Genomic DNA, 25,799 nt, shown 5'->3' on the forward strand with positions numbered 1-25,799 from the left:
TCCTTGGCCTCTGCCCCAGGCAGTAGAGTGGCTCTGGTCTCGGCAAAGCGACACCCCGGAGGGGCAGAGCATCGCCCCCTGGTGGGCAGAGCGTCGCCCCTGGTGGGCGTGTCGGGTCGATCCCGGTCGGGCGCATGCGGGAGTCTGTCTGACTGTCTCTCCCCGTTTCCAGCTTCAGAAAAATACAAAAAAAAAAAAAAAAGGATACTGCCACAAAGAATTTGTAACAACATGGTTAAGCAATGTAGAAGTAATTAGTAAAGAAAAAAAGAAAGATATACAACCTATGTTTACATATTAAAAAAAGTCCTCACTGAAAATAAATCATACATAGTAAAAAACAAGAAAATATCAAATTTTAAGTGTCTTCGGCTGCTGAAATTATAGATTATATCTTTTCTTTCAATTTAAATATATATTTCAAGATTTATAAAAGGGTTGTATATGATTTTTATAATTAAATTAAACTAAGTAAAATTAAGAAATAATTAAATTCACAGGGGAAAAGGAAAACCAGAAATACATAGTTTAGCTGATGCCTAAAGAAACACATCAACACAATTTAAAACATAGACGCATCGGTGATGGAAAAGGATTTGACTTTGGGTGGTGGGCACACAATGCAATCAACAGTTCAAATGCTATAGAGATGTTTACCTGATACCTAGGTACTCTTATTGATCAATGTCATCCCACTAAATTTAATTTTCTAAATAAAGAAAGAAATAAAAACTTTTACACATGGACAAAAGGAAAAGGAAGTCTCAAAGTCCATTACTGAACGTCCATGTCCAGGCCCGCGGTTGCAGCAGCTCGGCTTGCAGTAATCCGACCAATAGATGTCACTGTTCCACTTCTTAACTTGGAGCTCACTCAGGATGCACAGCTTCCCTTTTTATATAGAAGAACCAAAAACTTGACAAATTTCCATGTCATCTCATAAATGATTGTAGATTTTTCATCTTTTAGTTCCATTCTAAACCTCCTATTACAATGACTGGGATTTCGACTGCTTTCCTAAAAGGACATACTATGTGCCTATGGTTTTATGGTTATAAAAAGTACAAAGTTCTGCTTTTGGTTGCTTGTAAAAAAACTGTCACTCATATGAACATCACAGATCTAACTCACACTCGTCAGACATATACTTCCAGTCCTGAAAGTAATGAACTGGAAAGTATTTAAAGAACTTAGGGGCACAAGGTTGTTAACAAGCATGAGAACTTATTGGGGGGGGGGAGTGCTCTTGGATTCCTAATGCTCATCCCCATCTCTGCCAGGAAACTGGGAGCTGAAGAGGGTGAAGAGGGGTGGTGAGAATGAGGGCAGTCTAGGACATCCTATCAGGCCATCTACAATGTAGAAATAGCTAAAACTCAGTCCACTGCTTTGTATAGGGTAGTCAATGCTTCTGTGTCAATGACTACAGGAATGAATGAGAAAGAAGGCTGTGTTTTTAAATGGGTCATCTTGTATTCAGCAGATTTCCTGCCAAACTGATCACCTGTTATTTGAGCAGCTAGAGAGACTGAAAGGTTTAAGAATGTACAGGAGAGACCGACTATTTGGTTTTACTAGAGAAACCAGAGCCTATCAGTCAGCTAACATATGTCCTCACAATTTTAGAAAAATGATATTAAGAAGTGGACTAGCATCAAATGAGTATTCCCTCAACAAGGTTTAGGCAGCAAAGTTGATGTGAACAGAACACTCTGAAAAGTTCAGATAAATTGTAAATACAGTCACTTTCTAGCACACAAATTTCAGCTCACCAATATCTGTTTTCTGCAACCAGTTGATTTTTAGACAATGACCCCCAACCTGCCATATACACAAAATGAAACTTCAGCAGCTTTACAAACATGATTTGCATTAAATGCATATTAAATGAACCTCTGTTGACTGCAATGAATCACAGCAGAAACACAAAGACTTCTACTTACATGGAGTTCCAAGTACAATTCACTTCTGCTTGTCTTCTCTCTCTCCTCCTGGAGCAGAAAGGGACAGGCAGGTCCAGCTCTATGGCCCAGGACCCAGGCAGCTCCATCCCTGATGGGAAGGTCTTTAGTGGTTGACTGCTCATTGAAGCAGTCCCGGGAAAAGCCCTCAGAGGAGATGCCTAGACAAACACAGAGAAGACCTTCAGCAACACAGTGGCCAGAAAAAACATCAAGCCACCCTATCTAGGGGACTCCTGTGTGAGCCACTTCCACTACCTCCTTCTTCCCTTTTTAAGTTATGTTTTTAGAGTTTCCTTTCTTAATAAATCTATTAGCTCAACTCTATGCTATCAACTCTGTGCTCCTTACACTTGCTTACCCATCCAGGCTACATAGATCCTTCTCATTAGGACAGAATCGGGGGGTGGGCTAGAAGACAGAAGTCAGAAGGCTGGCTTTTTGGCTTTACTGCTAAGACATATCACCTCCTAAGCCATATTATTTGCGCAGCTGCTAGAGAGCCAAGTGTTTGTGTCTTCTGGGGATATGAACATGCTCATCTTCGTTTGTGGGGATTAAATCATCATATGTGGTGCATATTGGCACTTGGTCAGTTTGTTCAATGAGTGAGGCTGCATGAGTGAAATCACTTTTCTCATCTCTAGAATGAGGGTGCTATGCTAGTTCTTATCTAAATGTTAGGAAGGTAATAGTCAAGTATGTGCCAGGCACTGTTCTTCGCCCTGTTCTTCTATTTGTTAAAAGCACCCTATAGGTAGGTAACACTAGTGTTCCCATCTTAGAAGTAGAAACTGAATCACAAAGAGGTTATCACTGATCAACCTCAATATTTTGCTCAAGATCACAAAGTCAGTAAATGGTAACCCCAGGCAGTTAAAAACCAGCAGCCAGGCTCTCAATGACTAGGCTATATGGGCTCTGCCTGGCATTCTCTTTGTGACAATGTGTGTCCTATAACAGAAGGACTCTGTGGTCAAACAAGTGTCAGAAAAGCGTTATGCTCTGTCTTGGAGCCATGATTCATATTAGCATATTAAAGACCTGAGATGCCCTTTAGTGAGGAAACTTCGCTCTGTAAAATAGTATTTTCCAAACTTACTGTACACAGAATTCATTTAAAGGAGCACCTGATAAACATGCTGCAAGCCATTAGTGTTCCAATGGAACACAGTTGGGAAAACACTAGGTTAGATCACCTCTGAAGTTCCATATGGCTCTCTGTTCTGAGCTCTCTCTTAATTTCTGGTAAGCAACCTCAGCAAAATATTCCATACCTAGGCAGAAGTTAAGGGTTTAGACTCAGTGCACTTTCACAATAGAGATCACTGTTGGATATATGATAGGGTGTTTATTACACATATCCTTGTAATAGCGTCTCTTTGGCAGTGACCCAAAACCAGCTAATGACTTCCGCCATGCTGAAAACCTGACTTACCAGTAACTTGAGCTGAGAATAAGTCAGCTAACAAAGGGATCTTGGGACAACATGCTTCTCCTTTATATCAGAGTAGCATTTGAGAAGAAACAATGTTTAAAAACAGCCAAGGTTTTGCTTTTTGGTTGCTTGTTCAGGTTAGTTGATTCCCAAACACTTCAGAGATAAAGGTGAGGCAGGTCACAGTGTCCATACAGCTGGCCTCTGGACACAGCTGGCCTCTGGTAGGCTGTCCATAAAACACTTTTCCGCTGCTACTGAGAAAAAGAGAGTCCAGGGCCCCGAGTGTCTACTCGGCAGACATAGGGTGTCCAGAATATTATAACCAACCTGAGCCAGATGTCTTAGAATGAGAGCCTTTTCAGTCACCTGGCCTCACCCTGCCTATACGCCCCTCACTAACTCCCCTCTCCAGGGTTTCTGTTTGGGCCCCCTGTTCTGCAGAGTGCCCCCACGCCGGCTCTAAGAGGAGCACTCAGTAAAGTACCTCCACTTTATCTTCACTGTGGCCCCGAGGGAAGGTTGCCAAACCATGCCTTACTAGATGAAGAGATTAAAGCTCAGTCCTCTTCTGACTTCCATTATATGGCTCATTACCCTCCGAGAACACTTCTGCTCACATTTGGCAAAAAACGAGAAAATAGACCTTTTTACGTTTATGGTATACTCTCACCATGCTACCTTATCTCCAGAAATGTTTTCATTATTAATCCCATCTCTCATCTTAACTTAAGTCCCTCTATTTTTCATTTTTTATTTTGGAATAGCTGCCAGCTTTGGGCGAAGTTTACACTGGTTAATAAAACAACAGAAAAAGCACCACAATATACATCACAGAGAACACCTAAGGTAAGACATCTAAATCATCAAAGGCACATTGTCTGGTGAGTAGGGGTTCATCATTTAGGGATAAGAGAGTGGTAAATTCCCACAAGAACCAGGATCTAGTGTTCTTAGATAAAATTCTGCTGCACATGCAAACCCACTCACTAACATTGCATTAGTGAGTGCAATTTATTCTTTAAGCAGAAGAAAGACACCACAAAGTTTAGGTAGAAACTATATAAAGTAACTCCATATTGGAAATAGCTTTAATTTTAAAAAGCCCAATTCCTAATACCCAGTGTTTAACCAGACAAAATCCCTGTGAAGAAAACACACAAGGTAAAAATTATGACGCGTAGTAATTTGGGTGAGGATCAGTTTGACAGCAGAGGACCAAGGGCAGGAATAAGGAACATGAAAAGGTTACTCTCAAACATCTGACAAGGTACGTAAGACACAGGACAAATTCACCATTAGAAAGGACATAGCAAACTTATAAAGTAAGTCTTTCAATTGAAAGTTTAATAATACCAACACGAGTTTTTTGAATAGTCCAAAATAAAGCACATGTCTATACTTATTAAAACAGGTAGCAGCCACACTACTCTATTCAATTGGATAAATTTAATACAGAGAAGGAAAATTTACCTAAAATTAGATAAGTATATTCTAACAAAACAGTCAAATGTCATTTGATTTTCTGATACAAATAGATTTTGAGGTGTTTGATTTTTATTGACTATTTTGTAAAAAAGTTTAAAACAGTCTTATCAATTGAATCATGTATCTTTCCCTGTCACGTGCAATTGTAAATTTGTTTTTACTCAATATATATTGCTTACTTCGTTTCTCAAAGACATTCCAACAGCTTGATGAACCACACATACACACACAGGTTAATTCTACAGCCGACCATGATTAATAACAACACAACACAGTTACAGTACAGGAAGCGCAACTTACCTTGGAACCACTTGGAAAGTCTGTGCTTGTCTCAACCATTCACATGATGAGCTGCACTTCCTGATGCTAACCTATAACATCAGACTGGGGGTTTGCTGTCAATTGTCAATACAACGGAAGCAGAAAGAAAGGAAAGGTATTATGCCATTTATAACTGAAGGCAGTATCCAGAGCTTATCTTTCCCAACTTGAATGTCTCTCTACCTATGGTACACTGGATTACTGTTTCCACTTCTTTAATCCCTCCCGGTATATAATTATGATGCACCCAAGGCCTTTCCCAGTTGTCCTGGTAGCTCTCCTTCCATTGGCCCATGGATGCTAGAGTTGGCCTTGTGACTTGGTTTGGCCAGTTGAATGTGGATAATGTGACAGTATGCCAACACTGAGCCAAGGCCTTAAAAGGCAGTGTGTTTTTACACCCTGCTCTGTGTTTTTGCCATCATTATTTGACATGCATGCCCTAGAGAACCTGGAATTAGGCAAAGAGCAGACCCAAACAGAGTCCTGCTGCCTGGAGCCAACCTCAGCTCAACCCAGGTCAGACCAAGTGGTTTTAGCCAATTCCTAAGCCAATGAATAACAACAAAATATTTGCTGTGAGCCATTGAGACTTGGGGTTCAGTGTTGAAATAACTGCCTAATATGCTCTCTATCACCTGTCCCCACCAAAAGCACTGCATCTTTTAAAAACTTAAAACCATTTCAGCTAAGCCGGCTTAAAGACTATAATTATATCTTATTTTGTAATTTGTACTGAAAACAATTATTTAGCGAATCAAGCAAAAACTCATAGCTTACTCATTTTCTCATTCATACCAATATCCACACACAAACTACATTTCATTAAAAAGATTAAACTTATTTACTAGGTATTGCCTTTAATTGTTTAAAGAATATATATACACAGATATAAATCCCCTTTCAAAGAGAAGCTTACAAACATACAATATAATTTGTTCCCTAAGGAACAAAATTACAGTGCCTTTTAGGCTTTTTCTTTTCATTTTCCCGTCATGGTGAGCCCTCACTTGACAGCAATGATAAAGTGGTTATGCTTCCGAAAAGAGAAGAGGGGGAAAAAAAAAGAATAAAGAATAAAAAGCCTGAAACTCTCATGAGTTTTTGTTCCTATGCTGTAGTTCCCAAGGCCATCCATCATACTTGACTTAAAATAAATCCAAGAGGTGAAGTTTTCCCAACCATGAAAATCAGAACCGATATGTAAAGGGAGACAGGTTGGCTTCTGTTATGTTATTCAAACATGTACTTACAGGCAAGATAGACAGCAATCAAGATGTGCAGCTAATGGCAAATGACATCGTTAAGTATTTGTAGGGAGGGTGTGTGCCTGTGTGTGTAATTATTCATGTCTATATCTAGAAAGGCAGAGCTTTGGCAAGAATATAGTCTCGTGGCTGGTTTCTGTCAATTAGCGATCAACACACCCTAGTTCTACTGCCCTCATTTTCATTTCTAGTGATGTTAAATGATACAATGTCAGCAAAGTACATGTAATTCTAAAAGAGCCTCTTATCTATCCATCCCAGCCTCTAACTCTCCTTGTCAGGAGTATGTGGAGATAGAAATTATGAGCAAGGCAGGCAGGTAGAAGGTAGAGAGAGCAGGGGAAGGCTGTCAATGGATCAGGAAATAGGAAGGACTGGGGAGCAGGCTATTGCAATTTTGGAATCTATAAGGAAAGCATCCATATTCGTGAACAAATTCAATATTATTGATATTTAAATTCAAGTCAAATAAAATAAAAATTAGAGCTAGAAGGAATTTTGTATATTTCTCTACCTACCTGCTCATTCTATAGGTGAGGGAATTAAAGTCCAGGAAGATTGTGATATTTCCAACATACCCAGCTAGTGGCAAAGGCAGAACTAAAGTCCAGGTTCTGGAGAAATCTTTCATGCTATTTAGAGAACATTATTGCTAATCCACAGATGGGAATATTGAGGTCTGAGAAAAAAGTAGATGTGAATGATCTGTTTGACAGGTGGGTTCAGTACCTGACTGTGACATTTGCTAACTGTATGACCTTGGTGGAATTACTAAAGTTCTCTTTATATTCTCATTACTAAAACGAAGATGGTAAGACTACACCTGCTATTGGGTTGTGCTCAAAACTGTTTTCCTTTAAGAAACCTTTCCTGGGCTGGGGTGATGTACTGGTAAGGGATACAAACAAATCCCTGTTTTAAGTAAAGAGACCTTTATGCAAGGACAGCATATTAAATATCATATACTTGTGGTAAGGACTATTTTTTGTCAAAGAAGACAAAGAGAGAAATAATTAAGCTCATAAGAATTCTCAGTAGCACTCCAGTGCAGCAGATCCCAAATCTGTTTAAGTCCTAAAAATAGAATTCACATCATCAAATGCAACAGCTCCAAGTGTCTGATCGTCTCCAAAAAGAGCAGCTTCTCAGGGCCCTTTACAGACACCCTGTTGTGACCAAACACAAGCCTAGAACCATGAATACAATTATTTATGGGCATAGCTTCAAATTAGATCACATTTTAAAGAGGTACATAGATATATATTGTTATGATTATCACATTAACCTCTTTCCATGATCCTTTCCTGCAAAGAACATAGATGACAGGTGCAAAGCAAATATTACTCAGCTCAGGACTCATTTATGGCTGGACTTGTACTGATTATTTTAACACTGAACAACAGGGGTATGTATTTATAGGGGCACAAATGATGATTAGGCATCCTGCCTTAAACTGAATAGAAGGTAAGAGCAGATGTATCTAAGTAAGGTTTGGTGCAGAAAAGGCCAAGAAAGGATCAAATTTGGAAGGTTGTGGGATTCACTGAGATATTAAGAGCCTCTGATCATTTTCAGAAAATAAATGCTGAAGATATTAGAAGTTGGCACTTCAAATTCCTAACAGGTCAGAATTTTTAGTATTTTGGACATAAGGAATATAGTTACTTATTAAGAAAACATACTGATGTAAAAAACAAGAATACAAAATTTTTCTTATAGTATTCATTATAAATAAACTTGAATAACATTTTTCCTTCTTATGCCACATTATTTCAGTTATTACAGGGATAGTTGTACCAATGGGAAAACAAACTATTTTTTTTTTATTTTAGTTACTCATTAACTTTAGAGAAGGAGAGAGAGAGAGAAAGAAAGAAAGAAAGAGAGAGAGAGAGAGAGAGAGAGAGAGAGAGAGAGAGGAACATCAGTTTGTTGTTCCACTTATTTACACATTCATTGCTTGATTCTTGTATGTGCTCTGACCAGGAATTGAACTCCACAACCTTGGTGTATTGGGACAACACTCTAACCAACTGAGCTACCCAGCTAAACCACTTTTTAAAAATAATGTCTCCAACAGTAAAATATAACATAAAATCCTTTAAAGTACTCAATCCAGAAGAAGACAGTAAATTATGAAAAGGGAACAAAGAACAAATAGAAGGTAGATTAAAATTCAACCATAGTAATAGTTACATTAAATGTATCACCTAAAAATCTCCAATTTCAAGTCAGAGTTCATCAGCTCTGGCCAGGTACTTTAGTTGGCTAGAGCATCGTCCTGATACGCCAAGGCTGTAGGTTCAGTCCCTGGGCGCACATATAAGAATCAAGCAATGAATGTGTAAATAAGAGGAACAACACATTAATGTTGTTCCTCTCTCTCCTTTCCTCTCTTTCTAAATCAGTTTTTTTGAAAATGTCAGAGTTTATCAGACAGAATTTAAAAAAAAAAAGAGAGAGACACTTGTGGATATTCAATCTACAAGAAACTCATTTTAAATGTAGAAATCATAAATTAGGAAAAGTTATATCATGAAAATACTAATCAAACAAAACTTGAGTGGTTATATTAATATCAGACAAATAAACCAAAACCAGGAACAAAGAAATTCCATAATGATAAAGGAGTCAAAACTTAGGACATAACAGTCCCACGTTTGTACCTAGTAAAAGAACTTTAAAATATATAAAGCAACACTATTAAAAATAAACTGAGAAATAATATAAATGCACTTATATTTGGAGATTTCACACTCTTCTCTTAGTAATACAACAGGTTGACTGAAAAATCAATAGAAATACAAAAGGATTAAACATTACCATCACTTTAACCTAATTGAAATATGTAAGATACTCCATCTAGTAACTACAGAATACATATTCTTTTCAAATGCATATAAAATTTATCAAAATAGACCTCATATTGAGCCATAAAATAAGTCTTAATAAATTTAAAAGGGTCAAAATAATAAAAAATATATTCACTGACCAAACTAGAATTAAATTATATACCAATAACAAAAAGCTATCTGCAAAATCCCCAATATTTGGGCAGCAGACAACACACTTCAAAATAACTCACAGGTAAAAGAAGAAATGCAAGAAAAATTAGAAAATATTTGGGATTCAGCTTAAGCAGTAATCAGAGGGAAGTTTATAGCCTTATGTAATACTGAGTGACTGGCCCTCTGGTACTCGGTCAACTTCTTAATATTTATTACCTAGATTTAGGAATATCTGGTGCAGATATATGGTTAAATCATAGGTAACAGGATTCAGTAACCTTTGCTTCTTGGTTGTTGAATGCAGAAGCTTTAGGCTTTTTGTTTGTTCGTTTTGCTTCATTAGGCTCCTAGACACTTTATTTATTTATTTTTGACAGTGACACAGAGAGAGAGACAGAGAGAGGGACAGATAGGGCAGACAGACAGGAAGGGAGAGATATGAGAAGCATCAATTCTCCATTGCGGCTCCTTAGCCAGACTCTTTTAGTGTCTAGGTTTAGGCAGGTACTGTAACAATATTCTGGAAGAAGTATAACTAGTCCAGAAAAAGAAATGGGAGATCCTGACATTGAAGGTTCCTTAAGACACAGCTGTTCCAGATCATCCTACAAGTAAAGTTCAAGTCCAATACTTTCTCACAGGCTTTTAGTTCCCAGATCTTAAGCACGTACAGACAACCAAGGACTATGAGACAGAAGAGGCAAACATCTAACAAAAATGAAGAGCAAGGAAGTGGAGAGCAAAAGGAGGAAGAGGCCGCGCCATTTTATAACTACTGGATCAAGATTTTGGAGGTGGCAACTTTCTTTGGCAGCCATATAGATCTTGTCACCTGGCTTTCTTCTGCCTCCAGACCTTGCCAGCTTCCTGTGATACTGTCCCCACCCTTTTCCCCTGGGGGTGATAATGGCTTTTTGCCATTACTGTCTTGCACTCACCTCACAAACCCATGCTGGTTTCCTAATCAGTCTGGACATCATCTTTATTTACATTAAGTTATTTTCAGTTTAAAACCTTTTGAATATACATGTATTTCTGCTAGGGCTCTGACTGATCGGGTAATGGATATCAGGAATGGAGTGTGTCCCCCACCCTTTAGCATGATTGTATATTAACAAGGCATCTAGGGTGCCTGCCACCTGACATTTACCATACCCAGCGACAATAACAGCAGCAATGTAATGGCCTGTATGATCTTTTCTAGGATATCAAAATGATCAAACTCCTTTCAGATTATATAGTGACAGAGCAGAGAAAAGGAAAATTGCCATAACCCTAAAGTAAGGCAGTGACAGGTATACTGCTGTCTCTTCTAGGAGGAGATGAATTGACTGGTATGAAAATAAAGCATTTTCTGAATCAATAACTGCACACAGCTCCCAGGGACTATGCTGATGTACTTAGTAAGTATCCCATTTCTGAAATAGTGCATGTAACTTGCATCCCTGTGTAGCTGTTTACAATAATCCAGGCATTCTCTAAAAGCCATCTGTTTTCTCACAAACCAAAAGAAAATTTAAAGAGGAGTATGGTATGAATCACCATCCCTACATCTTTCAAATCTCTGATGGTGGCACAAATCGCTGCAATGACCCCCAAGGATACTGTATATCCTTTCCATTAGTGGGGGAAGTATGGTGTCATTTCTCCCTGAACATACAGATCTGGGAGCCCAAAGAGAGTGAGAGTGGTCCTTCTCTCACTCTGAACCATGAAAGAATGGTTCTTTCATTTCTCTGTGTTTAATTTTTTTATTTATTGATTTTAGAGAGAGAGAGGCAGGGAGAGAGAGAGAGACAGGAACACTGATCTGTTCCTGTATGTGCTCTGACTGGGGATCGAACCTGCAATCTCTGTGCTTCCAGATAATGCTTCAACCAACAGAGCTATGCAGCCAGGGCCTCGTTTCTCCATGTTTCAAGAAGAGGAAAGAGGAGTCAGAGAGGAAGAAGGAGTCAGAGAGGCAGGGCGAAGGGATGGGGAGGAGGATAAGAATCAGTAGCAGCAACAGCCACCTTATAGCCTTTGAAGTAAAAAATATTTACTATTTTGCTCTTTACAGAAAAGGTTTGCTGATTCCTAGCCTAAAATGTTAACGTGTTCTAACCTTTTAACCAGGAAAACTGATTTGTGTGGATCAATCCTAGAAAAATAATCGTTTTGCTATTCAAGATCTTTGTAAAAGATATATTTATGGACAAAAAAGGGATTCCACAGAAAGTAATCTCACAGCATGATGTGATTATAAATTCCTAACTGGGCAGGTCATGGTGGGTAGTCATGCCCCAGGCATATAACTTTTTAAAATTATTTTATTGATTAATTTTAAAGAGAGAGAGGAAGAGAAAGAGAGAAAGAAATGTTGATTTGTTGTTCCACTTATTTATGCATTCATTGATCGAATTTTATTGTGTCCTGACTGGGAATGGAACCCACAACATTGGTGTATGGAAACAATGCTCTACCCAACTGAGCTACCCAGCCAGGGCCTACACTTTAGCAAAAAGTTTATCTTTGCTTTAAGCAAGCCCTTGTTTTTGTGTATCTAGGTTAACACACATTTGAAATGACCACCCTCGAAAAAGCACATAATCTTGTTAACTATTCTGTAATCCTGCCTCTCTTTCTCCCCTGTTCACGTAATCTTTCTTACTTTCCCTCCTGATTTTCAAATGTATAGAAGAAACTGCAAAACTGTCATTCTCTGAAGCATTTGAGATCTTGTTTCCTGGCAACTGTCATCAGTTTGGCTCAAATAAAATCTTACAAAAATTCTTTATAGGTTGGCATGTTTCTTGCATCAACATATTATAAGTATAGGTTGCCCGTCATAGTATGATTCATGATAAAAAAAAGTGGGAAACTAAATGCCATAAACATGATCTAAACCCTTGGAGTAAGAGGTCTTAGTCTTTGTTCAGTGTTTAATTAGACAGCGTGGAAGCAGAAAAGGAAAAATAAGACAACTTCATTTTTCCAAAGGGTTTGCTTTCAAGTTCAAATGAATAGTTTAATAAATGTGTTGTCATATTCCATTTTACTCATTTTCCTTCTCTTAAAAAAAGGAAGAGACTCAAAATGAAATTACTTTGTTAAGCTGTACCAAGACTTAACTCCTGATCTAATTGTAGTTTCAGCCTGTCCTAGGAGAAAATTTTAAACCAATAAGTCTAGAATTTCTTGGGCAGCACCAGTGACATAATCTGCCTGATAATATCCCCTTCCTTCCCATAAGAAAAGGTGGCTTGCCTGAAATAATTCACTCTTTTTTTATTTTTATTTTTTGTGACAGAGACAGAGAGAGGGACAGATAGGGACAGACAAACACAAAGGAAGGGAGATGAGAAGCATTGATTCTTCAGTGCAGCACCTTAGTTGTTCATTGATTGCTTTCTCATACGTGCTTTGACTGGGGGGTACTGCAGACCAAGTGACCCTTTGTTCAAGCCAGTGGCCTTGGGTTCAAGCTGGTGAGCCTTGCTCAGACCAGATGAGCCTGCACTCAAGCTGGCAACCTCGGGGTTTTGAACCTGGGTCCTCTGCATACCAGTCTGACATTCTATTCACTGCACCACTGCCTGATCAGGAAAATAATTCACTCTTGTCTCACTATCTTTCTGTTTATAAGAACTTTCCTTTTTGTACAATTTCTCAGACTGTCCTAGTTGATAGATAGGATGCTGCCTGATTCATGAAGCCAATTAGATCTTCAAGTTTACTCGGTTCAATTTTATTTTTAACACTTCAAACTATAATATGTCTCAAAACAAAACAAAAAAATCTAAGCCACCAAAATGAGTTTCATGTTTTCATGTGGAATGTTTTCACAATGTTTTGTTCAGCTAAATCATTATTTCTTTTCCTTTATTCTTTGAATCTACTTGATAAAAAAACATAAAATTAACTTCAATCATCTTCAATTTAGTGACTATTTTTAGCATTTTATCACTACCTGAAAATTGCCTCATTTTTCCTTCACCTGAGGAGACTATTATAACTTCAAATGTGTTTTTACTATGTCTTGAGGTTATTATGCTAGCAGAAAACACAACTCTTATTTAAATTGCTTGAGAGCCCTGGCTGGGTAGCTCAGTTGGTTAGAGAGTTGTCCTGATATGCCAAAGTTGTGGGTTTGATTCCCAGTCAGGGCAACATAAGAATCAACCACTGGCCTGACCAGGCGATGGCGCAGTAGACTGGGATGTGGAGGACCCAGTTTCGGGACCCCGAGGTTGCCATCTTAAACACAGGCTCATCTGGTTTGAGCAAGGCTCACCAGCTTGAGCCCAAGGTGGCTGGCTTGAGCAAGGGGTCGCTCGGTCAGCTGTAACCTCCCCCCCCCCCCCCCATCAAGGCACATATGAGAAGTCAATCAATGAACAACTAAGGAGCCACAATGAAGAATTGATGTTTCTCATCTTTCTCCCTTCCTGTCTGTCTGTCCCTATCTGTCCCTCTCTCTGTCTCTGCCACACAAAAAAAGAACCAACCACTGAATGCATCAATAAGGGGAACAACAAATCAATGTTTCTCTCTCTCCCCTTCCTCTCTCTTTAAAGTCAATTTTAAAAAGAGAAAAAAACTGAAACAAATGTATGTCACTAGAAAAATCAATTTACTAAAAGAAAATTCACTTAATAGGCAATTATTTTTAGGAAAGCAACCAATCCATAAAGTAAGCTAAATCATTACTAAAAATAAAGTTGAGTTCATTATATTTTTTTTTATCCAAGAAAAACTTATCAATATACTCAAGTTTATAATAAACATTTTCTGGAATGATTCCACCAAACAAATAATAGAATAGGAACCTCTGAATATAGCATTGCTGAGAAATTATAAACAAGCACAAGATGGTCAATGATGACTTTAGAAGATCAAAGAAAGTCAGACTGAATTGTATTGTGCTGACAGGAATGTCAGGAGTAAGATTTTTGCTGTGGGCTCATATTTTATTTACATACATTGAAGTAGAGTTTCTTGTCAATTTGTCACAATTTGTCATTTAAAATAGTATGAGGCACTGCACTGACTTGTTGCTAATGAATGGAAGCACCAAATAATGCTGAAAGTGTACAAAATTCCTAGAGAAAACCACAACCACCCAGATATAACATTAGGGAAAATGACATATCAGAAGATTCAGTACAATTCAAACATGAGCTGTATCCAAGATGGCACCAGCCATTGAGAATGAAAGGAAAGGAAAACCCACAATTATTAGGGAAAATGTAATATGTATCCATTCTTATATCGATGTCTTTTAGCTAATTTAATTTTAAAGTAGTTCCATAATTCTCCATGAAATCAACGACAGAGTGAATTAACTGTAAAGAGAAAATAATAAACTGTAAAGAAAAAATTATTGAAAAATTTGATGTAAATTAGTAAAGCTGTTAAACTTTGCTGAAGGGATTTGCAGAAAACTTTTATAAGTATTTCTATTTGAGGGCTGGATGAGGGGGTGGAGGGACTGAGTAAAAAGGGGGAATAAAGAAAAAAACACATGCACACGGACGACAGTGTGGTGGCTGGAAGCTGGGGAGGGGGAGGCGGAGGTGGAAGAAAGTATAGAGGGATAAATGGTGATGCATAAAGACTTGACTTCAGAGGTGAACACAAAATACAGTGTACAGAGATGTGTTATAGAAGCATGTACCTGAAACCTGTATAATGTAGTTAACCAATGTCACCCCAATAAAGTCAATAAAAAAAGACAAAGTAAACCCAATGCTAATTTGAACTTTAATATTTGCACCATGGCCTGACCTGTGGTGGCGCAGTGGATAAAGCGTCGACCTGGAAATGCTGAGGTCGCCGGTTCGAAACCCTGGGCTTGCCTGGTCAAGGTACATATGGGAGTTGATGCTTCCTGCTCCTCCCCCCCTTCTCTCTCTCTCTCTTCTTTCTAAAATGAATTAAAAAAAATAAAAAAAAATAAAATCTAAAAAAAAAAAATATTTGCACCATTAAAAGAAAGAGCAAAAGAATGGCGAGATTTCATTGTGATGGCTTCTGTGGTGAGCAGAAGGTAGACGGAGCCTCTGCCCAGGTTCTCAGGGAGGCGGGGAAGCTACCCTGGGAGGCAGCGTTTGCACGCTGGAAGCTGTCTTGACGTATGAAGTACATGCTCTGACCTGTTGACCGGTGTACATGATGCTATCTCTCTCACTGCTTGGAGACAGGGCACCAGAAACTGAGGAGTTAGCATTAAACATTTTTATTCTGGTTCTAAAAATTCTAGGCCCAATGCTCTGGGTGCTCTGGATGTTTTGTTACTAAATGGAGATATGCTCCCAACGGGCAAGGATGGGAGGCATGTGTCTCCCCCAGAATTAGAAACAGAGACATTGTCTGGGTCGTTTTAAGCTTTCCTTGCCATAAAATAAACAGACAGAAAAGAGTAGGGGTTATGATTAATAGCATGATTTATCCTATTAAAGGGAAATGGGATTACTGGGGACTCAGAGGCTTATGAGAGCAATATAAAGAACAGGTTATCTGAAGACTCTAATAATGTGATCCAGGCTGCAATGTTGAAAGTTCAGACCCCCCAAAAATAAAGGTTCCCTCATCCCCCAAAGAAATTCAGAGCAGCTGAAACACTGGCTCAAGGCAAGAACAACTCGACCTGGTTAATGAATGGGGAAAGAGACCCAGTGCAGCTCCTGGCTTTGTGATCAGGTGGATAAACGGGGAATCCTGACTAAAGCTGTATTTCCTTACCTACTATTAGGATATCTAGAGATTGACAAATTCCTGTTTTCTCTTTCAATTAATATTATTTACTTTGTCTTTTTGTTTTCTGCCCCTCCTTTTTTTTTCTTACTACTATACAGAAGATATATTAATTATACTAAAAGTATTCATTTGATTCATAAGTTGCAAAATATTGAAATGGATCATGATGGGACAGAGAAATGAAACACTACCTAGTTGACTGAACTCAGAGCAGTGTCCCCTGGCATCACCTGAGGATCCAGTTCACTGTATGAGTCTGTGTTATTTCCCACTAAAGAAAAAAGTATGTGGGGTTGTGCATGGCAGAACTAGAGCAAGGCTATTGAGGACCTATTTGGATGTAGAGATGGTTAGGAGAAATAAGTGAAATCTAGAAGGTGGCTCTTGGAATGGCTACCTATCCCTTAACTGTTCTTCCTTTTTGGGGACAGCTCTTAGAATTGAAGTGGAAGCTCTGAGCAGCTATTCTTCTATTGCAATCTGGACTTTCTGGAGCTGAGTGGTCACGAAAAAGCTATCTGATCTAAGCTGATGCTAATAAATTTTGTAAAAAGAAAAAAAAAAAGTAGGAACAAGAAACTGAAAGAGATTGAGGGTCATTGGATCTGGGTCATGTAAATGATAGAAAAGAGCCATAGAATCTTGAAAAAAAATGTATGGGGGCATAGCTCTCTTTAATGTGTACTTGAGTTTAGAAAAATATATGAATTTCATCATTTAAATCTATTAGTTGTCAAAGGAACCTTGAATGCTATGGATGCATCTCAAAGTCCTGAATCTTACCAAAACCAGTGGTCAATTCTTAGTCCTCATCTCATGAAACGTCTTGGTAGTATCAGGCAGAGTTGAACACATTTTTTTTTCCTTGAAATTCCTTTCTAGAAACTATATTCTTAACACTCTCCATGTTTTCCTCCTAATTCACTACTTACTCCTTCATCCCCATATTGGCTCTTCATCCTCTCTACTTCTCAGCTAGGGGTCTTAGCCTTATTATTAAGTTGACGTTTGTGATCACTCTGCTGGAATTCTGTCCCCAGATCGTCACATGGCTGACTTCTTTGCATAATTCAGACTTTTGCTAAAATATCCTTCCAAAAGAGAAAGCTTCTTGTCACTGCCCCTTTACCAACATTTTCTTTCTGTAACATTTTATACATAACTCTTACTGTGACCTGCAACTATATAACTAATAAGTCTCAAAGTTGACCATAGCAATGAAAGTTATCAGATCAGATTTTCTTCTCTGCAGATGGTATTATGGTAGCGACTCCTTAAAAAGAAAAGAAAAGAAAGAAATGCTAGTATATTTCAGATATTTCATGTGGGCCATTTCTCAATTACAGTAAACTTGAAATCCCAGAGGCATGTTTATAGATCTTATATAAAGGAAATAAAATAGGTCTCAACTTGGAAGCCACGTTATTGGAAATGATGTATAGCAGTGGTTCCCAACCCCCGGGTCGCGGACCGGTACCGGTCCGTGGGCCATTTGGTACCAGTCCACAGAGAAAGAATAAATAACTTACATTATTTCCATTTTATTTATATTTAAGTCTGAATGATGTTTTATTTTTTTAAAATGACCAGATTCCCTCTGTTACATCCGTCTAAGACTCACTCTTGACACTTGTCTCATAAGTTCGACAATTATATTTATATTTAAAAATACCACAGTTTTTTACGCTGGTTGCATAATTTTATTTTGTGCATTTATCCATCCCACCCTAAAGGCCGGTCCGTGAAAATATTTTCTGACATAAACTGGTCCGTGGCCCAAAAATGGTTGGGGACCACTGATGCATAGAATGCAACATTGGCAAGAACTCTGAGGCCACACTCAGGATCTCTGGGAAAGAATCTCAGTGATTGGTTAGTAATGCCTCCCCTGATGCATGAGGAAAGAGTGGTGGTGTGTGTGCCATATTTACTATTCTTTGACTAGGCTCTTGTATTCTTCTTTTGTCTCATGTTCTGGCAGTTCTTACTCATTGGCATCCTTAACAGCCAAACAAGAAAATGAGATATGAAACTCAAACAGACAACTCAAATACTTGTGACTTTGGTAACAATTTTGATTGAGAAGAAGGAAAAACCATATAAGGCTGAAAGGTGTGCTGAAATAATCAATATGTTTGAATCACCTATGTATCTCAACTCCCATAAATAGAGAAAGGAGATAATGGCATAGGAAAGAAAATTAATTCAAACATCTGTTTGTAAGAAAATGGGACTATTTTATTTTCTTTGCCCTTTAAGAAAAGAAAGATTGGCCCTGGTGGGTTGGCTGAGTGGATAGAGTGTCAGCCCGATGTGCAGACATCAAGGGTTTGATCCCTAGTCAGGGCACACATGAGAAGTGGCCATCTGCTTCTTTTTCCCCTTCCTCTCCCCCTTCTCTCTCTCTCTTTCCCTCTCACAGCCAGTGGCTCGATTGGTTCAAATGTTGGCCCCAGATGTTGAGGGTAGCTCAGTTGATTCGAGCATTGGCCCCAGATGGGGTTTGCCAGGTGTATCGGGTTGAAGTACATGCAAAGTTTGTCTCACTATCTCCCCTCCTCTCCCAAGGAAAAAAAAAGGAAGGAAGGAAAGAGAGAGAGAGAGAAAGAGAAAGAGAGAAAAGGAAGGAAGGGAGGAAGGAAGGAAGGAAGGAAGGAAGGAAGGAAGGAAGGAAGGAAGGAAAGAAGGAAGGAAGGAAGGAAGGAAGGAAGGAAGGAAGGAAGGAAGGAAGGAAGGAAGGAAGAAGGAAAGGAGGGAGGGAGGGAGGGAGGGAGGGAGGGAGGGAGGGAGGAAGGAAGGAAGGAAGGAAGGAAGGAAGGAAGGAAGGAAGGAAGGAAGGAAGGAAGGAAAGGAGGTAAGGAAAGGAGGGAGGAAATTAAATAATGAAATACAATGTGGAAGACATTTAAAGAATCTTTGCCATTAATAAAACATGAATTTTATTTTTTAATTTCCTAACTGTGCTGTTGAATAATTAAGCAAGGACAGACAGAGAAACCATAGACAAGGAGAGAAAGAAAAAAAATGTGGAAGGTCATTCTATGACAACACTTCCCAATCATCCAAACTCCACTCCCCACTCTTAAGAAAGGTCAGCTGATAGCCCTTGACTCCTGACATGTAACTATATCCCTTTCTTCTTTTGATGTTCTCACCAAGAGGGATTTAACTGCCCTTCCCTTGATTCATTAGATGGTTACTTCAAAGAAACTCCAAAGAGGCATCACTTGCCCAAACAACTTCCCTGTCTTAGTAAATCCAGACAAAACTCAAAAAACAATTCATCCTAAATTTCACACATTACTGTCTTTGGCCTCTGTCAGCGACCTCAGCCTACAATATTGATTACCACTCTGCCTCTTGATATGAATCTTTCAGACGATCAATCAGTTCCTAGAACAGGGAAAGAGTTATATGCAGCATAATAGTGAAAATACCCCAAGATCCACAATTAGCCCAAGAACAAACTAAACAACCTAGCAAACTTATAATAAGTTTATTACCATTTATAATCCATTTCTTACCTCAAGGTCAAGGAGGGAATGATCTATATTCAGTCTAGGGATGGCTTCAAGACAAAGTGCATTAAATGAACTATAGAAATGATCCCTGAAAGTATAGTCTTAATAAAGTGCATTTAAGATGAAGATGGGGAACTGAGTAAAAAAGATGAAGAGATCGAGAAGTATAGATTGGTAGTTACAAAGTAGTCATGAGGCTATATAAGGAATATAGTCAATAATACTGTAATAACTATGCATGATGCCAGGTGGGTACTGGGAATATCTGGGGAACACTTCATAAAGTATATACTGTCTAACCATTATGCTGTACACCTGAAACTAATATGAAATGATATTAAATATAAACTTTAATTTAATTTTTTTAATTAAAGAAAAGATTAACCTGGCTGGGTAGCTCAGTAGATAAGACCCCTGCCTTGGTGTGCTGAGGTTGTGGGTTAAATTCCTTGTCAGGGCACATACAAGTGACCAATGAGTGCACAACTAAATGGAACAACTAAGTGGAACAACTAAGTGGAACAACTAGTTGATGTACTAAATGTACTAAAACATTTTATTCAATTAACAAATGTCTCCAACTACTCTAACAAATAAAATCTTTGAGGTTCCTGTGAAAGGATAACATACAAATCCATGATAGTTCCTATATATTTTCTTAAGACTTTAAATGGCTAAAAGGAAAATTAAATAAATGACCAATTAATATAAAGAAATGCTCAACATCATTAGTAGTAATAAAAGAAACACAAGTTAAAAAAGCAATAAAATACAACAATCGGAAATGCTGGTAACAGAACAGTGAAACGTGTTCTTTAGTCCTGGCCCTTCATGTGGAGCCTTGCCAAGCAAGTTCCCACTCAATATTGTTTGAATAAACAAATGAAATAAGTGCAGGGATATTCTGCTGGTGGGTGTACACTGAATAAAATCTGGACGAACAATTTGGTAATAAATATTAAAATGCAAGTGATAGTCATACTTTTGACACTGTAATTCTTCTCTTAGGAATTCGATATAAAGAAATTCTTTAAAAATGCAAACATCCTGTGCAAAAATGCTATCACATTATTAAAACACTGAAAAATTATACACAAGCCAAGATCCAAAATCTTGTAAGTGATCATAAGCAGATGGCCCATTCTCTGTACAGAATATCTCAAAATAATTAAAACAATATTTATAAAATATTTGAAAATATGGGAAAAGGTTTATAAAATGTAAAGCCAAAAATTATGCATCAAGTATAGGGATTTTATTTAAGCACAGTAAAAAATAGTAAAAAAAAAAAATTAAATTTTAACAGTTTTTTCTAAGGGTGGTAATAATGGAAGGGTTTTTTTCTATTTTCATAAATCTGTATTCTTCTATAATGATCATAGAACACTTTTGTACTGTAAAAAATAAAAAGTAAAATTTTATATTAACAAAACAGGGAGATCACTTTCTGAGGAAGATCATTCTGACAGACACCCACATAACATCCAGAGGACGTGCATCCACAACCCCTCACATCATAGCTTCTCTTCTATTTTTTATTTTAATATTTTACTGTATTCAGTAAATATTTGTATATGTGTAAATCAATATGGCATTTTTCCCATTTTGTTTTTACTTTTGTTTATCGCAGTGACATTGATAATAAAGTTGTATAGATCTCAGGTCTACAATTCTATACCACATCATCTGTATATCGCATTGCATGCTCTCCACCCCAAGTCAAGTCTCCTTCCGCCACTATTTATTCCTCCTTTATCCCTTCTTCCTCCCTCCACCCGCTTTTCCCTCTGGTATCACCATATTGTTGCCTGTGTCTTTTAGTTTTTTGTTTTTTGCTTAATCCCTTCAACTTTTTCACCCAGCCTCCTTCCTCCTCCCGTCTGACGGCTGCCAGTCTGTTCTCTGTATCTATAAGTCTGTTTCTATTTTGTCTGTTAACTTACTTTGTTAATTAGATTCCACATGTAAGTGACATCATATGGTAGTTGTCTTTCTCTAACTGGCTTATTTCACATAAGCAGGATGCTCTCCAGGTCCATTCATGCTGTCATAGGGTAAGATTTCCTTCTTTTTTATGGTTGAGTAATTCCATTGTGTAAATCACCACTGCTTTTTTATCTACTCATCTACTGATCGGCAACTGGGCTGCTTCCAGATCACGGCTATTGCTATCATAAATAACACTGCAGTGAATATAGGGGTGCAGATCTTCTTTTGAATTAGTATTTTGGGTTTCTTGGATATACTCCCAGAACTGGGTTCACTGGGTCTTAGTTCCATTTCTAATTTTTTAAAGTAACTCCATACTGCTTTCCACAGTGGCTACACCAATCTGCATTCCTACCAACAGTGCACAAGGGTTCCCTTTTCTCCAAACCCTCACCAACACTTGTTGATTTATTGATGAGTGCCATTCTGATAGGTGTGAGATGATATCTCATTGTGGTTTTAATTTGCATTTCTCTGCTGACTAGTGATATTAAATATCTTTCATATCTTTATTGGCCATCTATATGTCACCTTGATAAGTTTAATTGAAAAAAAAAAATCTGAACAGTACTGGGATAAAAACAGGCATATATATAGATCAATGGAACAAAATAGAGAGCCCAGAAATAAACCTATGCCTTTATGGTCAATTAATATTTGAAAAAAGAGGTAAGAACATACAAAGGGGTAAATACAATCTATTTCATAAAAGGTGTTGGGAAAAGTGGACAGACATGTGTAAAAAATGAAAATAGACCACCTTCTTACACCATACACAAGAATAAACTCAAAGTGGTTTAAAGAATTAAATGTTAGACTCTAACCCATAAAAATCTTAGAAGGAAACATAGGCAGTAGAATCTTGGACATTTCTTTATATTGTTTCTGATATATTGCCTCAGGCAAGAAAAATAAAATAAAAAATAAACAAATGGGACTATATCAAACCAAAAAGTTTTTTGCACAGCAGAGGAAGTCATCAACAAAGTGAAGAGACAGCCCACTGAATGGAAGAACATATTTGCCAATGATACATCTGTTAAGGGGTTAATATCCAAGATTTACAAAGAACTTACATAACTCAACACCAAAAGAAAAAGAAAAAAAACAAAACAACAAAAAACCTTCAAATAATCCAATTAAAAATGGGTAAAGGACTTAAGGCATTTTGATGACTAACTTTAAGTTTTTTATTTTAAAATTTATGAAATCTCAATTAAAATCCCTCTGCTACTACTTTAGCTTTTCCATTTACTATTAGTGAGTATAATTTGTCAGTATCTTACGACACTTAAAAGTTTCTGTATTAAAATATTTTTCATGCCTTGACATTTGGTATAATTTTATTAAATTGAAGTTTTACAAACAATTCCTCTACATTTTCCTAAAGTTCTTTATGTATAGCACCTAAGATAATTATTCAAAATAAATGAGATAGGCCCTGGTCAGTTGGCTCAGCGGTAGAGCGTCGGCCTGGCGTGCGGGGAACCCGGGTTCGATTCCCGGCCAGGGCACATAGGGGAAGCGCCCATTTGCTTCTCCACCCCCACCCCCTCCTTCCTCTCTTCTCTCTCTTCCTCTCCAGCAGCCAAGGCTCCATTGGAGCAAGGATGGCCCGGGCGCTGGGGATGGCTCCTTGGCCTCTGCCCCAGGCGCTACAGTGGCTCTGGTCGCGGCAGAGCGACGCCCCGGAAGGGCAGAGCATCGCCCCCTGGTGGGCAGAGCGTCGCCCCTGGTGGGCGTGCCGGGTGGATCTCAGTCGGGCGCATGCGGGAGTCTGTCTGACTGTCTCTCCCCGTTTCCAGCTTCAGAAAAATACAAAAAAAAAATTAAATAAATAAATAAATAAATAAATGAGATAATATATGTAAAAAGAATAGTATATAACTATAAACTTATTTATTCAAATGTTAGCTTGAAAGTTTTGTGGTTTGCCATTTCTTACCCTATATTTATTTCTAATGGCATATTTCCCTCCCATTCTATGAACTATTTCATTTCTGTTGTGTTTTCCATGATGCTTTGCATATGCTCTCTAGAAAGTATACATATTTTAATGTGCTTTGTAACATACTTTCAACCCTACCAAGGCTATTTAAAATATAAAAGTTTGTTATAATTTTATATCAAATATTTAAAGGCCCTCTGAAATGCAAATTGAAATACTACTTCACACCCACCAGAATGGCTATAATAAAAAAGACAAATATTGTAATAACAAGAGTTGGAAAGAATGTGAAGAAACTGGAATTCTTATACATTGCTGGTGGGAATATAAAATGGTGTAGTGGCTTTGGAAAACAATCTGGACTTTTCTCAAAAGGATAAATATGGAATTACATTATGACCTGGCAAGTCCATGCCTAGAGAGTATAATTACCTAAGAGAAATGAAAACATATAACCACACAGAAACTTGCATATGAATGTTCATAGCAGCACTATTAATAAGCCAAAAGGTATAAACAACCCAAATGTCCATCTACTTATGAATAAATGAGTTATATATCTATATAATGAAATTTGGCAATAAGAAGAAAAAATATTGAAAATATTATGCTAAGTCAAAGAGGCCGGTTACGAAAGACTACATATTGAATTATTTCATTGACATAAAATGTCTAGAACAGGCAAATCTGTGGAGGCAGAAAGTAAAATTAGTAGCTACCTAGCGCTGGAGGGGATTGTGGAGAAATGATGAGTGATTGCTAATGAGTATAGGGTTTTTAGAGGAGGTGATTTAATGTTCTAAAATTGATTGTGGTGATAGTTGTATCTATATCTCTGAACACACTAAAAGCCACTGAACTGTACATTTTAAATAGGTACATTGTATGCATGTATATTATATCTCAATAAAGTTGGTTTTCAGAAAAGGCCCTATGAGTAACCATTTTATGTAAATTGGTAGTATTATATGTTAGTGTAATTTTTTGGAAAGAACTATAACACTAACAAAATATTTGTATCTTTTCACTATTTATATTTATATAAATTTGCTTTATTATTATTTTTTTATGAGAGGCAGACTCCCACATGCACCCTGACCAAGATCCATTGGCATCCCCATCTGGGGTCGAGGCTTGCTCAAGTACCCAGCTCTTCTAAGCACTTGAAGCTGACAAGCTCATGCAAACTGAGCTATCCTCAGCACCCAGGGCCACACTCAAACCAATTGAGCCACCTGGCTGCGGGAGGGGAAGAGAGAGAGCAGAGGAGAGCAGGGAAGAGCAGGGGAGAAGGAGGGGGAAAGAGGCAGATGTCACTTCTCCTGTGTGCCCTAACCTGGAATCGAACCCAGGACAGCCATATTGCAGGCCAACACTCTATCCACTGAACCACCAGCCTGGGCCCAAATTTACTTAAAAGAAATCATTTAATGGAAACAAAAAGCTATGTCAATAATGATGTTAACCACAGTATTTTCTAATATTTTCAACTTGGAAAGAATTTAAATGTCTAACAATGGATTTAGTATTATGGTTCATCTACATGCTAAAATATTACAATCTATTAAAATTATAAAATATGATTAATAAGATTGTATTGAAATATAAAAATTTTGAGATAATCATGTATACACATGAAAATATATAACATATAAAATAAATGACTGATGTCATATAAAAACACCTATCTCCATAGAAAGAGTTGAGGTTAGCTGGATTAGGGAATACTTTTACTGTTGTCTTTTTGTTTCTCTTTTCTAGTAGTTTTTTATATAAATTTCTTAATTAAAAACATTAAAATTGTTATTGCTCCATTAAACCAGTAGTAAGCTCAGCAATCTAATAAAATTAAAAGGTTCCCTTGAGATATCTAATGAAGGAGCATTCAGTAAATGTGGGGAAGAATTCCCGGCACCAGTGTCTAAGTTTAAATCTATGACAAAAGTCACTTTGATGACATTAGAGGTGAAAAGGTGGAGTCCAGCTCTTTAAGTGCCTGGCACATATGTTAACTGTATCTCTGGATGCATTATCTAGTATTTTTCAAGTGCATGGTAACAGTCATTGCTGCTCAGTCAGTAGAAGTGCAAGATATGGTCCTCGTTCCCTCAGGGCT

General features: G+C 37.8%; 1 protein-coding gene across 3 annotated transcripts in view; it reads right to left on the minus strand.

Annotated features, from left to right (window-relative positions):
• Positions 1-25,799, minus strand: part of FMN1 (formin 1) — a 458,403-nt gene that overhangs the window by 334,987 nt on the left and 97,617 nt on the right. For 2 of the 3 annotated variants that reach the window (XM_066277221.1, XM_066277222.1), the window contains one exon: positions 1,944-2,122. The exons of the other annotated variant lie outside the window; for it this stretch is intronic. In XM_066277221.1, the coding sequence (XP_066133318.1) occupies positions 1,944-2,122 (179 nt within the window). The remainder of the gene's footprint in view (positions 1-1,943; positions 2,123-25,799) is intronic. 3 annotated transcript variants of the gene reach the window in all.

Source organism: Saccopteryx bilineata, chromosome 4 (assembly GCF_036850765.1).
Source record: "Saccopteryx bilineata isolate mSacBil1 chromosome 4, mSacBil1_pri_phased_curated, whole genome shotgun sequence".
NCBI classification, from domain to species: domain Eukaryota; kingdom Metazoa; phylum Chordata; class Mammalia; order Chiroptera; family Emballonuridae; genus Saccopteryx; species Saccopteryx bilineata.